The 16910-nt window shown below is 57.2% G+C and overlaps 1 protein-coding gene across 1 annotated transcript in view; it reads left to right on the forward strand.

The window, feature by feature from the left end:
- Nucleotides 1-16910, forward strand: part of LOC133360318 (phosphatidylinositol phosphatase PTPRQ-like) — a 64947-nt gene that overhangs the window by 34521 nt on the left and 13516 nt on the right. Inside the window, exons 12-20 of the mRNA XM_061578965.1 lie at nt 166-571; nt 946-1251; nt 4026-4183; nt 5128-5269; nt 6474-6755; nt 7650-7973; nt 9432-9544; nt 12331-12505; nt 15995-16284. Coding sequence (XP_061434949.1) covers nt 166-571; nt 946-1251; nt 4026-4183; nt 5128-5269; nt 6474-6755; nt 7650-7973; nt 9432-9544; nt 12331-12505; nt 15995-16284 — 2196 coding nt within the window. The remainder of the gene's footprint in view (nt 1-165; nt 572-945; nt 1252-4025; nt 4184-5127; nt 5270-6473; nt 6756-7649; nt 7974-9431; nt 9545-12330; nt 12506-15994; nt 16285-16910) is intronic.

Genomic DNA, 16910 nt, shown 5'->3' on the forward strand with positions numbered 1-16910 from the left:
GGGGTGGTGGGTCGCGGGGGGTGGTGGGGTGGGGTGGGGGATAGTGGGGTGGGGTGGGTAGCGGCATTCCGGGGGATACGGGACCCCCCCAGGACTCCCCCCAGGACCCCCCCCAGGACCCCCCCCAGGACCCCCCCCAGGACCCCCCCTAATATGATTTGACAGGGTGTGCGGCGGTGTTTGTGGTGTCCCTCCCTCCCTCTCTCCGCACCGGCAGTGCCCGAGGGCGCCGTCCGGGACCTGCGCTACGCCAACGTCACCGCGCGCTCGGTCAACGTCACGTGGTCGCCGCCGCTGCGGCCCAACGGGCGCCCGCACTACCGGGTGGCCCTGCTGGGCCCCTTCGTCGGCGGCGGCGGCGGCAACGGCACCGACGGCACCGACGGCACCGACGGCACCGGCGCCGCCGCGGCGCTGTCGGTGGGCGCCGGCGACGCCGCCGGCGGGCTGCTGCTGACGGGCCTCCGCAAGTACTCGCGCTACGCGCTGGAGGTACACGTCGGCACCGGGCAGGGCTACGCCGCCAACGGCAGCGGCGTGGCGCGGATCGACATCATCACTGACGAGGACGGTGAGGAGGGGGGGGAGGAGGGGGAAGGGGTAGAGGAGGGGGGGGGGAGGTGGAGGTGCGGGGGGAGGAGGAGGAGGGGGGGAGAGGATGAGGGGGGGAGGGGAGGGAGGGGAGTGAGGGGACGGAGGAGGAGGGGGGAGGAGGAGGGGGGAGGAAGGGGGGAGGGAGGGATGGGAAGGGGAGGGGGGAGGTGGGGAGGAGGGGGAGTAGAAGGAGGGGGTGGGGTGGCGGGAAAGGGGTGAGGGCAATATCCGGTGAGGGGGGAATAGGGGGAGGGGGGGAGGACGTCTTTTGGCTCGATCCAAATTGGATCCAGGGTCTTCACCGGCTCGGCCCTGCGTGCCGTGACGACAAATTGTCCGTGGGTTCCGCAGCGCCGGACTCCCCGCCGGCGTCCCCGTCGGCACGGAGCGCCGGCCCCGGCTCGCTGGCGCTGTCGTGGGCTCCGCCGGCGCTGCCCAACGGAGTCGTGGTCGCCTACGAGATCGAGGTCGTGGCCGCCGACGCCGCCGCCGCGCTGGCGACGGGCGCGCGGCGCAACCTCACCGTGGCCGGCGACGCCTTCGGCGCCACCGTGTCCGGCCTGGCGCCCTCCACCGCGTACAACGTGTCGCTGGCGGCACGCACCAGCCGGGGCGCGGGGCCCGCCGTGGTGTTCGGCGCTGTCACGCAAGAGGGAGGTGCGCGCTGGAGCGTCGCTCGCTCGCTCGCGCACTCACTCATTCACTCACACACTCAGTAACTCACACACTCGCTCATTCACACACTCACTCACTCACTAACGCACACACTCGCGCACTTACTCACACACTAATTCACACACTCACTCACTCACACACTCACTCACACACTCACTCACACACTCATTCACACACTCGCACACACTCACTCACACACACACACTCATTCACACACACACACACAACAACAACAACAACCATTCGCCGCTAAGTGGCGGTGGTTGGAGGGCAACTGCCTCCAACTGCCCAGTAGCGTCCTTCACGAGCCTCCTCCACAGAGGGCGATCTTGACACCGCTGGTACCAGTCATCGGCAAGTCCACTCAGCTCCACGTCCTCCTGTACCACATCACTCCATCCCTTCTCCAGCCTGTGCCGTGACCGTTTAGCCCCCTCGATCCGGCCTAACAAAAGCTGTTTAGGCATGCGGTAGCTGGGCATGCGGGCTACATGACCCAGCCAACGCAGCCTTGCCTGCCGGAGGAGCTCACCGACGGGACTTTGGCCAGATATTTCAAGGATTTGTGAGCTCCTCACACAATCCAGCCTGGTTAAACCCAGGATTGATCGTAGGCAGGCCAGTCTAAATGTTTCTAACCGGCAAAGATGTTCCATTAGGGGGGTCCACGTTTCGCAAGCGTAGAGAAGGGAGGGAATAACTGTGGCCGAGAAGACCCGAAGCTTCGTGTGGAGCGGCAGACCAGGTAGCTTCCGCACAGCATTACGCAACCGATGAAAAGATAATGCCGCTCGACTGATTCGGAGTGAGACCTCTGCTGTTAAACTGGAGCCGGTCATGAGCACACTGCCCAGGTATGGGACACTCTCCACTCTCTCCATAACTGCCCCATCACCAATTGGGAGTTGTGGGGGTGGAGTGTCCGATGGTACAAAATACCCAGGCAGGTGTTTAGTTTTGGTGGGACTGATGGTAAGGCCCCACCTCTTAGTGGCAAGCTCCAGGTTCAGCAGCAGCGCCTCTAACTCCACCTTAGAGTGAGCAGCAATTACCAGATCATCGGCATACATAACATGGTTGAGCAATCGGGAGCCATCCCTTGGCCGCACCTGGGCATCGATCAGCCTCCCATTGTATCTGTACCAGATGGAAATTCCTCCGATGTAAGAACATGTGGGAGCAAGAGGACATCCCTGTCACACTCGCGCACTCACTCACTCACTTACACACACTCATTCACACACTCACACGCTCACACACACACACTCAGAGTAGTGTAGAGGAACGAACCGAGTGTTTCTGTTGTGTCTATGACATTCTATGGTTGTCTATGCGAGTGTATGGGTCCCTGTGTGAGTCTATGGGCTTCTTTGTGAATATATGGGTCTTTGCAAGTCTATGGGTCTCTACGTGAGTCTTTGGGTCTCTATTATGTAAGTCTATGGGTCTCTGTGTGAGTCTATGTGGGGAGTGGTGGTGCCGCGGTGAGCATGCTGCACTATGAACCCGGCGACCCGGGTTCGATTCCCACTCACAGACAACCAGTCATGGGCCTTCGCTAGGTCGATTCAGCCTCAAATGAGTACCTGGTGCGGTGTGTAAACATCGCCGCTAGGGAGACAAAGGCGGCCGGGCGTGGTGTTGGTCACCCACCCCCTCGTGTGCCGTGCCGGCCTTCATAGGTGCTGCTCGCTAACAGCACTTGCCTCTACAGTCTGTTAAGGCTACACGGGGGATCTTTGTTTTTGATGATTATGGTGGTTGTGGTGATGGTGGTTGTGGTGACGGTGGTTGTGGTGACGTTAGTTGTGGTGACTATGGTTGTGGTGGTGATGGTGGTTGTGGTGGTGATGGTGGTTGTGTTGGCGGTGGTTGTGGTGGCGTTGGTAGTGGTGGTGACGGTGGTTGTTGTGACGGTGGTTGTGGTGGTGACGGTGATTGTGGCGACGGTGATGGTGGTTGCCGCGGCCTTGACGGTGGTTGCGGCGGTAATGACGGTGGTTGTGTTGGCGGTGGTTGTATTTGCAGTGGTTGTGGTGGCGGTGGTAGTGGTGATGACGGTGGTTGTGGTGGTGGTAATGATGGTGGTTGTGTTGGCAGTGGTTGTGGTAATGATGGTGGTTGTGTTGGCAGTGGTTGTGGTGGCGGTGTTTGTGGTGGCGGTGGTTGTGGTGATGATGGTTGTGGCGGTAGTGACGGTGGTTGTGTTGGTGGTAGTGTTGATGACGGTGGTTGTGGTGGTGGTGGTAATGATGGTGGTTGTGTTGGCAGTGGTTGTGGTAATGATGGTGGTTGTGTTGGCAGTGGTTGTGGTGGCGGTGTTTGTGGTGGCGGTGGTTGTGGTGATGATGGTTGTGGCGGTAGTGACGGTGGTTGTGTTGGTGGTAGTGTTGATGACGGTGGTTGTGGTGGCGGTGGTTGTGGTGGCGGTAATGATGGTGGTTGTGTTGCCAGTGGTTATGGTGGCGGTGGTTGTGTTGGCGGTGGTTGTGGTGGCGGTGGTTGTGTTGGTGGTGGTTGTGGTGACGGTGGTAGTGGTGATGACGGTGGTTGTTGTGACGGTGGTTGTTGTGACGGTGGTTGTGGCGACGGTGGTTGTGGTTGTGGTGGCAGTGGTAATGATGGTGGTTGTGGTGGCGGTGGTTGTGTTGGTTGTGTTGGCATTGGTTGTGGTGACGCTGGTTGCAGCGGCGGTGACGGCGGTCGCGACGGTAGTAACGACGGTAGTGCCTCTCCCCCCCTCCCCCCTCCGCTAGCGCTAACTCTGCCCCCACACTCGCTGGCGCTCTGGAACGTCTCCTCGACGTCAGCCTGGCTACGCTGGGCCCCCTCGCCGGCGCCCAACGGCGCGGTGCTGCTCTACGGCGTCACCGTCACCGAGGACACCGGCGCCGCCCGGCAGAGCCGCGTCCTGGTGAGCGCCGCACAGCGCCAGGCCCCGGGGCTCGCAGGGGGGAACGGTCCATGGCGGAAATCCCCGGTGGTGGGGGACGGTTCATTGCGATGGCCGCGCCGTGCATCCCGGACACGCCGTGACTATGACGACGTGGCTATGACGACGTGGCTGTGACGACGTGACTATGACGACGTGGCTGTGATGACGTGGCTATGACGACGTGGCTGTGACGACGTGACTATGACGACGTGGCTGTGATGACGTGGCTATGACGACGTGACTACGACGACGTGAATATGACGACGTGGCTATGACGACGTGGCTGTGACGACGTGACTATGACGAATGAATAACGAACCAATGGAACTGATGATGATGATGCTGCTGCTGTTGATGATGATGATGCTGATGATGATGCTGATGATGCTGTTGCTGCTGCTGCTGCTGATGATTATGCTTTTGCTGCTGCTGCTGATGATGATGCTGATGCTGCTGCTGCAGATGATGATGATGCTGCTGCTGATGATGCTGCTGCTGATGATGCTGCTGCCGCTGATGCTGCTGCTGATGATGATGCTGCTCTGATGATGATGCTGCTGCTGGTGATGATGCTGCTGCTGATGATGCTGCTCTGATGATGATGCTGCTGATGATGATGCTGCTTTGATGCTGATGCTGCTGCTGATGATGATGCTGCTGATGATGATGATGCTGCTGATGATGATGCTGCTGATGATGATGCTGCTGATGATGCTGCTGATGCTGCTGATGCTGCTGCTGATGATGATGCTGATGCTGCTCTGATGATGATGCTGCTGCTGCTCTGATGATGATGCTGCTGCCACTGATGCTGATGATGCTGCTGCTGCTGCTGCTGCTGATGATGCTGCTCTGATGATGATGCTGCTGATGATGCTGCTGCTGATGATGATGATGCTGATGATGATGATGCCGCTGTGTAGAACACGACGGGAGCTGACCCCTGGGTGGAGCTCGTGGGCCTCCGGCCGTTCACCAACCACACGGTGAGCGTGGCGGCCTTCACGGCCGCGGGCAACGGAGGGCAGAGCAGCACCCCCCTTGCCTTCACCACCGCCATGGCCGGTGAGTCGCCTGCTGTGTCTCCCACGTGTCTCTCCCTGCTGTCTCTCCAACGTGTCTCTCCCACGTGTCTCTCCCACGTGTCTCCCTGCTGTGTCTCCCTGCTGTGTCTCCCCGCTGTGTCTCCCACGTGTCTCTCCCTCGTCTCTCCCACGTGTCTCCCACGTGTCTCCCCGCTGTGTCTCCCCGCTGTGTCTTACCGCCGTGTCTATCCCACGTGTCTCTCCCGCGTGTCTCCCTGCTGTCTCTCTCACGTGTCTCTCCCACGTGTCTCCCTCGTGTCTCTCCCACGTGTGTCTCCACGCTGTGTCTCCCACATGTCTCTCGCAAGTGTCTCCCTGCCGTGTCTCCCTCGTGTCTCCCCGCTGTGTTTCCCACGTGTCTCTCCCTGCCGTGTCTCCCCGCTGTGTCTCCCACGTGTCTCCCCGCTGTGTCTCCCACTGTGTCTCCACACTGTGTCTCCACACTGTGTCTCCCACGTGTCTCCCACTGTGTCTCCCACGTGTCTCCCACGTGTCTCCCACTGTGTCTCCACACTGTGTCTCCCACGTGTCTCCCACGTGTCTCCCACGTGTCTCCACACTGTGTCTCCCACGTGTCTCCCACGTGTCTCCCACGTGTCTCCCCGCTGTGTCTCCCACGTGTCTCTCGCAAGTGTCTCCCTCGTGTCTCCCTCGTGTCTCCCCGCTGTGTCTCCCCGCTGTGTCTCCCACGTGTCTCCCCGCCATGTCTCCCTGCTGTGTGTCTCCCGCTGTGTCCCGCTGTGTCTCCCACGTGTCTCCCACGTGTCACCCTGCTGTGTCTCTCCCATGTGTCTCCCACGTGTCTCCCACGTGTCTCCCACGTGTCTCTCCCACGTGTCTCTCCCACGTGTCTCTCCCACGTGTCTCTCCCACGTGTCTCTCCCACGTGTCTCCCTGCCATGTCTCCCTGCCGTGTCTCCCTGCCGTGTCTCCCTGCCGTGTCTCTCTGCTGTGTCTCCCACGTGTCTCTCCACGTGTCTCTCCCCGCCGTGTCTCTCTGCTGTGTCTCCCACGTGTCTCTCCCACGTGTCTCTCCCACGTGTCTCCCTGTCGTGTCTCCCCGCTGTGTCTTCCCGCCGTGTCACCCCCCCCCCATGTCTCCCCAACGTCTCGCCGCGTCACCCCCATGCGCATCACCCCGTGCGTCACTCCCTCCCCTTCCCCCCCCATGGGTCTCCACGTAGCCCCCGGCCCCGTGCTCAACCTGAGCTGCGCCGCGTCGAGCTGGCACGAGGTGTCCGCGTCGTGGTCGGCGCCGGCCGAGACCAACGGGCCTCTCTCCGGCTACCGCCTCTCGCTGGTGGCGGCGGCGGCGTCGGTGGAGCGGCTGGTGCCGCCGGCGGGGCTCTCGGCGCTGTGGGACCGGCTCCCTGCGGACACGGAGGTCCGCGTCACCGTCGCAGCCGACAACCCCGCCGGCCTGGGGAGCAACCGCAGCTGCGTGGCGCGCACGGCGGCCGAGCGAGGTGGGCGAACGGGCCACCTGGCAACTGGGCAATTGAGCAAACGGGCAACCTGGCAACCTGGTAACCTGGTAACCAGGAAACCTGGCAGCCTGGTAACCAGGCAACCTGGCAACCTGGCAACCTGGTAACCTGGCAACCTGGCAACCAGGCAACCTGGCAACCTGGCAACCAGGCAACCTGGCAACCAGGCAACCTGGCAACCAGGCAACCTGGCAACCTGGCAACCAGGCAACCTGGCAACCTGGCAACCAGGCAACCTGGCAACCAGGCAACCTGGCAAGCAGGCAACCTGGCAACCTGGCAACCAGGCAACCTGGCAACCTGGTAACCTGGCAACCTGGCAACCTGGTAACCAGGAAACCGGGCAACCTGGCAACCTGGCAACCGGCAACCTGGCAACCTGGCAACCAGGCAACCTGGCAACCTGGTAACCTGTCAACCTGTCAACCTGGCAACCAGGCAACTAGGCAACTGGGCAATCGGCCAACCGGGCAACTGGGCAATTGGGCAACCGAGCAACCATACAATTGGGCAACCGGGAAACTGGGCAACTGGGCAACTGAGCAAGCAGGCAACTGAGCAGCCGGGCAACTGGGCAACCAGTCAACTAGGGCATCTGGCTAATCAGGCAACTGGGCAATGAACCAGGTGATCAGATGACTGGGCAATGGACTCTGTATGAGTATCGGGTACCCGATACCCGCACCCTACCCGATACCCGTACCCTACCCGATACCCGGCTACCCGTACCCGGCCAGGTACGGGTAGCCGTTTGCGACCCTGGTGCAGCGGGGTACGGGTACGGGTAAGGAATCAAAACCCGTTTGCGACCTCTGCTCTGTCGTGACCAATGTGTTGATTGTGAACCCCCCTGCCCCCCCACCCCTGTTTTAGTCCCCGGCGCCCCCTTGCCCCCGCAGCTGCTGGCGCTGGGCGCCACGTGGGCGGCGCTGAGCTGGCGCGCCCCGGCCCTGCTGCCGGGCCGGCTGACGCGCTACTCCGTGTCGTGGGAGCTGCGCCTGGCGGCTTGCGCCGGCTGGGAGCCCGCGGCGGCTTGCGCCGAGGCGGCCGGCGCCGACGACGCGCCGGCCGACCGCACGGAGCTGCGCATGGACGGCCTGCGCCCGTACCGCTGGTACCGCTTCCGAGTGGCGGCCGCCACCGGCGCCGGCCTGGGCCCGGCGTCCGAGTGGAGCGCGGCGCGCACGGCCGTGGGAGGTGAGAGCGCCGTGGGTTGGGTGACCGCGTTCCGCGCCAGGCTTGAAGCACGTCGCAGCACCGTGACCTAACCGGGGCACGCCGGGCTTGCCGCGCTGCGACACCGTGAACGTGTCGCAAGTAACGGCGCTGTAACCACATGGCACCTGCCTGGCCAAACCACCACCGTGATGCCGTGGCCTAGGCGTAGAAGCGTAACCAGGGTCAGTGCTAGGGTCAAGGTTAGGGTTAGCGTCGGTGTTAGGGTCATGTTTGGGGTTAGGATAAGGTTCATGTTCCGGGTCATGGTTAGGGTCAGGGTCATGGTTAGGGTCAGGGTCATGGTTAGGGTTAGGGTCAGGGTCATGGTTAGGGTCGGGGTCGGTGTCAGGCTTGTGGGTCGAGCCGGTTGCACCATCGTGTGTGATTGGGTCAGGGTCATGGTTCGGGTCAGGGTCAGGGTTTAGGTCAGGGTTAGGGTCAGGGTAATGGTTAGGGTCGGGGCCAGGGTTCAGGTCAGGGTCATGGTTAGGTTCCGAGCCAGTGTTAAGATCAGCGTCAGGGTTATAGTCAGGGTCAGGGTTCGGGTCGTACCGGTCGTCGTGGGCGCTGGGCTCCGTGTGACCGACGCGGCTCTCGTCTGTGACCCCGGTCAGGGTCATGGTTCGGGTCAGGGTCAGAGTTCAGGTCAGGGTCATGGTTAGGTTCATGGCCAGTGTTAAGATCAGCGTCAGGGTTATAGTCAGGGTCAGGGTTCGGGTCATACCGTCCGTCGTGGGCGCTGGCCTCGGGCTCCGCGTGACCGTCCCGGCTCTCGTCTGTGACCCCGGTCAGGTTCATGGTTCGGGTCGGGGTCAGGGTTCAGGTCAGGGTCATGGTTCGGGTCAGGGTCAGGGTTCGGGTCGTACCGTCCGTCGTGGGCGCTGGCCTCGGGCTCCGCATGACTGACCCGGCTCTGGTCTGTGACCCTGGTCACGGTCATGGTTCGGGTCAGGGTCAGAGTTCAGGTCAGGGTCATGGTTAGGTTCATGGCCAGTGTTAAGATCAGCGTCAGGGTTATAGTCAGGGTCAGGGTTCGGGTCGTACCGGTCGTCGTGGGCGCTGGGCTCCGTGTGACCGACGCGGCTCTCGTCTGTGACCCCGGTCAGGGTCATGGTTCGGGTCAGGGTCAGAGTTCAGGTCAGGGTCATGGTTAGGTTCATGGCCAGTGTTAAGATCAGCGTCAGGGTTATAGTCAGGGTTATAGTCAGGGTCAGGGTTCGGGTCGTACCGGCTGTCGTGGGTGCTGGCCTCAGGCTCCGCGTGACCGACGCGGCTCTCGTCTGTGACCCCGGTCAAGGTCATGGTTCGGGTCGGGGTCAGGGTTCGGGTCAGGGTCATGGTTCGGGTCAGGGTCAGGGTTCGGGTCGTACCGTCCGTCGTGGGCGCTGGCCTCGGGCTCCGCGTGACCGACCCGGCTCTCGTCTGTGACCCCGGCAGCTCCCGGCACGGCGCCCGTGAACGTGACGGCGGTGGCCGTGGCCGCCGACACCATCGTCGTGTCCTGGGGGGAGCCCCCCACGCTGGCGGGGCCAACCTACTACTTGGTGCAGGTGGGTCACGGTGCCACCATCATCATCATCAGCACCATCATCATCATCAGCACCACCACCATCATCACCATCATCGCCATCATCATCATTATCATCATCATCACCATCACCATCATCATCACCAACATCATCATCATCACCATCATCATCATCATCACCACCATCACCAACATCACCACCATCATCACCATCATCACCATCAACGCCATCATCATCATTATCATCATCATCATCATCACCACCATCACCAACATCACCACCATCATCACCATCATCACCATCAACGCCATCATCAACATCACCATCATCATCATCATCACCAACATCATCATCATCACCATCATCATCACCAACATCATCATCATCACCATCATCATCATCACCATCACCACCATCATCATCATCATCACCACCATCACCAACATCACCACCATCATCACCATCAACGCCATCATCATCAGTATCATCATCATCATCACCATCATCATCATCACCATCATCATCATCATCACCACCGTCATCATCATCACCATCACTATCATCACCACCATCACCACCATCATCATCACCACCATCATCACCGTCATCATCACCATCATCACCATCATCACCATCATCATCATCACCATCATCGTCATCATCACCATCACCGTCATCATCATCACCACCGTCATCACCATCACCATCATCGTCATCATCACCATCATCATCATCACCACCGTCATCATCATCATCACCACCATCATGACCACCATCATCATCATCACCACCATCATCATCACCACCATCACCATCATCATAATCGCTACCATCATCACCATCATCATCACCATTATCACCACCACCATCATCATCATCATCACCACCATCATCATCATCACCACCATCACCATCATCATCACCACCATCACCACTGTCATCACCATCATCATCACCACTACCACCATCATCACCACCATCATGACCACCATCACCATCATCATCACCACCATCACCACTGTCATCACCATCATCACCACCACAACCATCATCATCATCACCATCATCACCACCATCATCACCATCATCTTCATCATCACCATCATCATCACCACCACCACGATCATCATCACCATCACCATCACCACCATCATCTTCACCACCATCACCACCATCACCACCATCATCATCATCACCATCATCACCACCACCATCATGACCACCATCATCACCATCATCATCACCACCACGATCATCATCACCATCATCATCACCATCACCACCATCATCTTCACCACCATCACCATCACCACCATCATCTTCACCACCATCACCACCATCATCATCATCACCATCATCACCACCACCATCATGACCACCACCATCACCATCATCACCACCACCTACTTTGTGCAAGTGGGTCACGGCACCACCATCATCACCATCACCACCATCATCATCATCACCACCATCATCATCATCATCACCATCACCACCATCACCATCATCACCACCATCATCACCACCATCATAACCACCATCATCACCACCATCATCACCACCATCACTACCACCTACTTTGTGCAAGTGGGTCACGGCACCACCATCACCACCATCATTACTACCACCATCATCATCACCACCATCATCATCACCACCATCACCACTATCACCACCATCATCATCACCATCATCATCATCACCACCATCATCATCATCACCATCATCACCACCATCACCATCATCTTCATCATCACCACCGTCATCACCATCATCATCACCCACCACCACCTTCTACTTCGTGCAGGTGGGTCACGGCACCGCCATCACCATCATCATCACCACCATCATCACCACCATCACCACCACCACCATCACCATCATCACCCACCACCATCCGGTGTCGGGGAGACGTTTGCCCGTCGTTCCGCGTCACGCCCTGAGAGCCGCGACGCGCCGTCTCGAGGTGGCGGGCGTCGCCATCGGCGGCGTCCCTCGCCACTCGATGCCTCGACGGGCCATCGACCCGGGGCCCCACGGGAGAAGCGACGCACCGATTGACCGCCGGCTTCTTCACCTCAACGAGAGCCCCCCCCCCCCGCTCCACCACCCTCTGCTTCTTCACCTCCGCGCATCCATCACGGCCGCGCCCGTCAGAGTGACGGCGCCAGATCCATCCCTCCGTCTCACCGCCCGTCTCACCGCCCGTGGTGTCGAGCGTCGCGTTACGGCGCCGCGCCCAACACTCTCGCCGCGCGCCGCCCTGACGATTGGTCACCGGTGTCAACGCGCCAGGGGATCACTCGCTCGCTCGCTCGGCTTGATCGGTCGGCTCGCTCGCTCGATCAATCGCTGGGGTTTGAATGTCCCCCGTGTTTGTGTCGCCCGCACACTTGCCCGTCCGTCCGTCTGTCTGTCCGCGCGTGTGTTCCCTCATCCGCGTGTGCCCGTCCCGTGTTTCCATGCTCCCGTGCGTGTGTCCGCGCGTGTGTCCACGTGTCCGCGCATCCATGTCCATGCGTGTCTCCGTGCTCGTGTTTGCCCGTGTGTGTCTGTTGTATCCGCGTGTCCGTGTGTCTGTGCGCGGCCGTCCGTGTGTGTGCGTGCGTCCGTGTGCGTGTGTCTGCGTGTCCGCGCATCCATGTCATTGCGTATCTTCGTGCTCGTGTTTGCCCGTGTCCGTGTGTGTCCACGTGTCCGTTGTGTCCGTGTGTGTGCGTGCGTGTGTGTGTGCGTGCATGTGTCGGTGTGTCTGCGCGTCCATCCGCGCGTCCTCACGTCCCGCGCGTCTTCACGTCCGCCGCCAGGTGTCGGGCGGCGAGCGCAACCGCTCGGTGGACGTGCGGAACGAGACGCGCCGCTGGGCTCGCGTCGACGGCCTGGAGCCGGCCACGCGCTACGCCGTGTGGGTCGCGGCCTACACCGACACGCCGGCCGCGGGCCTCGCCGGGCCTCCCGTCTCCGTGCTCACGCCGCAGGCAGGTGGGTGCCGCCGCTGTGCACGCGACGGCGAAAGGTGGTCGTCGTCCACCCCGCGCCCAGCCGGCCCACGCCACCGAGTGCCACCTGTAGTTGTGTTGCCTCCGAAACGTCGTGAATTTTTTTATTTTATTTTAATTTCATTTTTTACCTACGTGACCTACACACACTTACCTACACACACACAGTTACCTACACACACACTTACCTACACGCACACACTTACCTACACACACTTACCTACACACACACACTTACCTACATGCACACACTTACCTACACACACTTACCTACACACACACACTTACCTACACGCACACACTTACCTACACACACTTACCTACACTCACTCGCACTTACCTACACACACACACTTACCTACACACACACACTTACCTACACGCACACACTTACCTACACACACACACTTACCTACACTCACTCGCACTTACCTACACACACACTTACCTACACACACACACTTACCTACACACACTTACCTACACACACACACACACTTACCTACACACACACACTTACCTACACACACACACTTACCTACACACACTTACCTACACACACACACTAACCTACACACACACACACTTACCTACACACACACACTTACCTACACACACACACACTTACCTACACGCACACACTTACCTACACACACACGCACTTACCTACACACACTTACCTACACACACACACTTACCTACACTCACTTGCACTTACCTACACGCACGCACTTACCTACACACACACACTGACCTACACACACACACTTACCTACACACACACACTTACCTACACACACACTTACCTACACACACACTTACCTACACACACTTACCTACACACACACACTTACCTACACACACACTTACCTACACACACTTACCTACACACACACTTACCTACACACACACTTACCTACACACACTTACCTACACACACACTTACCTACACACACTTACCTACACACACACTTACCTACACACACACTTACCTACACACACACTTACCTACACACACACTTACCTACACACACTTACCTACACACACACTTACCTACACACACACTTACCTACACACACTTACCTACACACACACTTACCTACACACACACTTACCTACACACACACTTACCTACACACACACTTACCTACCTACACACACTTACCTACACACACTTACCTACACACACACTTACCTACACACACACTTACCTACACACACTTACCTACACACACACTTACCTACACACACTTACCTACACACACACTTACCTACACACACACGCACTTACGTACACACACTCGCATGTACCTACGCATGCACACACACGCGCGTACCTACACTCATGCCTACCTACACACACATGCTTACCTACACACACACACACTTACACACACACATTTACACACACACACTTACACACACACATGTGCACACACACGTTCACACGCACACACACACGTTCACACACGCACGCACACACGCGCGTACCTACACACACACACACAAACGCGTACCTACACACACACACGCGTACCTACACACACACACTTACACACACACACGTGCGCACACACACATGTGCACACACACGTTAATACACACGTTCACACGTGCGCACACACAAACGTTCACACACACACGTTCACACACACACGTTCACACACGCACACACACACGTTCACACACGCACACACACACGCACACACACACGTTCGCACACACACGTTCACACACACACGTTCACACGCGCACACGTTCACACACACACGTTCACACACACACACGCACACACACACGTTCACACGCACACGTTCACAAGCACACACACACGTTCACACGCACACACACACGTGCACACACACACACACGTTCACACACACACACACGTTCACACGCACACACACACACGTTCACACGCACACGTTCACACACGCACACACACACGTTCACACGTTCACACATGCACACACACACACACGTTCACACGCACACGTTCACAAGCACACACACACGTTCACACGCGCACACGCACCGAGCCGCCAATATCCCTGGTGCGTCGTCGAAGGCGACACTCGGTAACTCGACCGCGGTGCGGAGAGCGGCAACATCGCCTCCCATTGCATCTCTGCGTCTTCACCACTCTCATGGGGTGTCAGAGATCCTGGTGGGGGGCAGGGGGGCAGGGCTTATTGATTTTAAGATTCTCTTACTGGTGTTCAATGCCTTGAAGGTTCTTAGGCTGGGGTGCATCTCCCTGGAGGGTGTGAGATGCCCTGTCTGGGGGTACGAGACGTGGTCAGATTTTTTTTCACGAGAGAATTCATCGAAACAAATGAGGCCACGGCAACTTATGTAGGCAACTCACTTCGTTTCATCAAACCCCCGATGTGGTTATTAACATCGAACATTGTTTTTGTTTACGATTGAGAACCAATGGGGAGCAAAGTTAAGAAACACTGAACTACATTATACACTACATTATACACTACACTACTATACACTACACTATACACTACACCACTATACACTACTATACAATACACTACTATACACTACACTACTATACACTACACTAAACACGGCACTACTATACACTACACTACTATACACTACACTACTATACAATACACTACTATACACTACACTACTATACACTACACTATACACGACACCACTATACACTACACTACTATACACTACACTACTATACACTACACTACTATACACTACACTATACACGACACCACTATACAATACACTACTATACACTACACTACTATACACTACACTAAACACGGCACTACTATACACTACACTACTATACACTACACTACTATACACTACACTACTATACAATACACTACTATACACTACACTACTATACACTACACTATACACGACACCACTATACACTACACTACTATACACTACACTACTATACACTACGTTTCGGCCACAACGCAAGTATCCGTCCTCAGGTCAAGAACAGGTCTGTTGGAAAGACAGCGTCTGAATGAAACACCACCAGGCTTGGCAGCGTATATTTAAGCTGCTGGGTTGGAGGGGGAAGAGCGCCTTGACAAAAGAATTTGCATATCAAGAGGAATTTAGCATATTTATGGGAAATGCAGATATGTAACGCATAGTGCAGAAAAGACATTTATTATTTTATTATTTCTCTTCTACGTGACTTTACCGAAAGAACCAAAAATATGAATCCCTGCAGTCACGAAAGCTGTAAATCGAAATGATTTTATTGTTTTATTTTTATTATTTCATCATTTCCCTTCTACGTGATGACTTTACCGAAAGAACCAAGAAGATGAATCCCTGCAGTCACGAAAGCTTTAAATCGAAATTCAGTTGCTTCTTATTCAAACCGCAGTGGACGAAAGGCGGTGACCCTCGTGTGTAGGAGTCAAGCCCTTAACCTCCGACCCCTGCCACCCCCCCCCCCTCTCCCGGCAGCCCCCGTGGATGCCCCCACGCTGCTGGCGCCCGAGCTGCTGGCCGACTCGGTGACGCGCCTGCGGCTGGCGTTCTCGGCGCCGGCGCGGCCCAACGGCACGGCGCTGGCGTACCAGGTGTCGGTGCGGGAGGTGGGGGGCCCCGCGGCGGTGGAGTCGGCGGGGGGGGGCTCCTCCTCATCGTCGTCGTCGTCCGCCGCCGTGGTGCAGAACGTGACGACGCTGGCGCAGAGCGACCGGCTGCAGGCGGAGGTGTTCGGCCTCAAGGGCGGGCGAAACTACAGTCTCGCGGTGAGTGAGCGAGCACGCACAGTCACTCGCTCAGTCACTCGCTTACTCGTTGGATCGCTCGCTCAACACAGCCCAAAAGATCGCCGGCTGCCATCTCCCCACACTGGAAGAACTACACAGTTCACGTTGCATCAAAAAAGCACAGAACATTATAAAGGACTCTTCTCACCCTGGACACTCACTGTTTGAGCTGTTGCCATCAGGCAGACGATTCAGATCAGTCAAAACAAGGACAAACAGATTCAAACAGAGCTTTTATCCTACAGCGATCACCACACTCAATAATGCTAATTAATTATTAAGTAATAGCGTTTACAATTGACTGTGAAATAGAGATGTGCAATGACAAAATGTAACCTTATGTGGGTATGTGGGTATACTTGGGCTGTTTTTATGTATAGTATAAATTGATTATCTTTCATTTAATTTTATTTTTATTTTCTTGTTTTATTTAATTTAAATTTATGAATGAGGCCCTGACTGGTGAGCATTTTAAATTTCGTTGTACTGGTGACAATGACAATAAACGATCTATCTATCTCACTAGCGAGCGAGCTTGTTTACTCCCTCGCTCGCTCTTTTACTAGATCGCCTTCTCAATCGCTCGCTCGTTGACTTATTCGCTC

The sequence above is a fragment of the Lethenteron reissneri genome, chromosome 68, assembly GCF_015708825.2.
Source record: "Lethenteron reissneri isolate LAM-NWPU_2019-01 chromosome 68, ASM1570882v1, whole genome shotgun sequence".
Lineage (NCBI taxonomy): Eukaryota > Metazoa > Chordata > Hyperoartia > Petromyzontiformes > Petromyzontidae > Lethenteron > Lethenteron reissneri.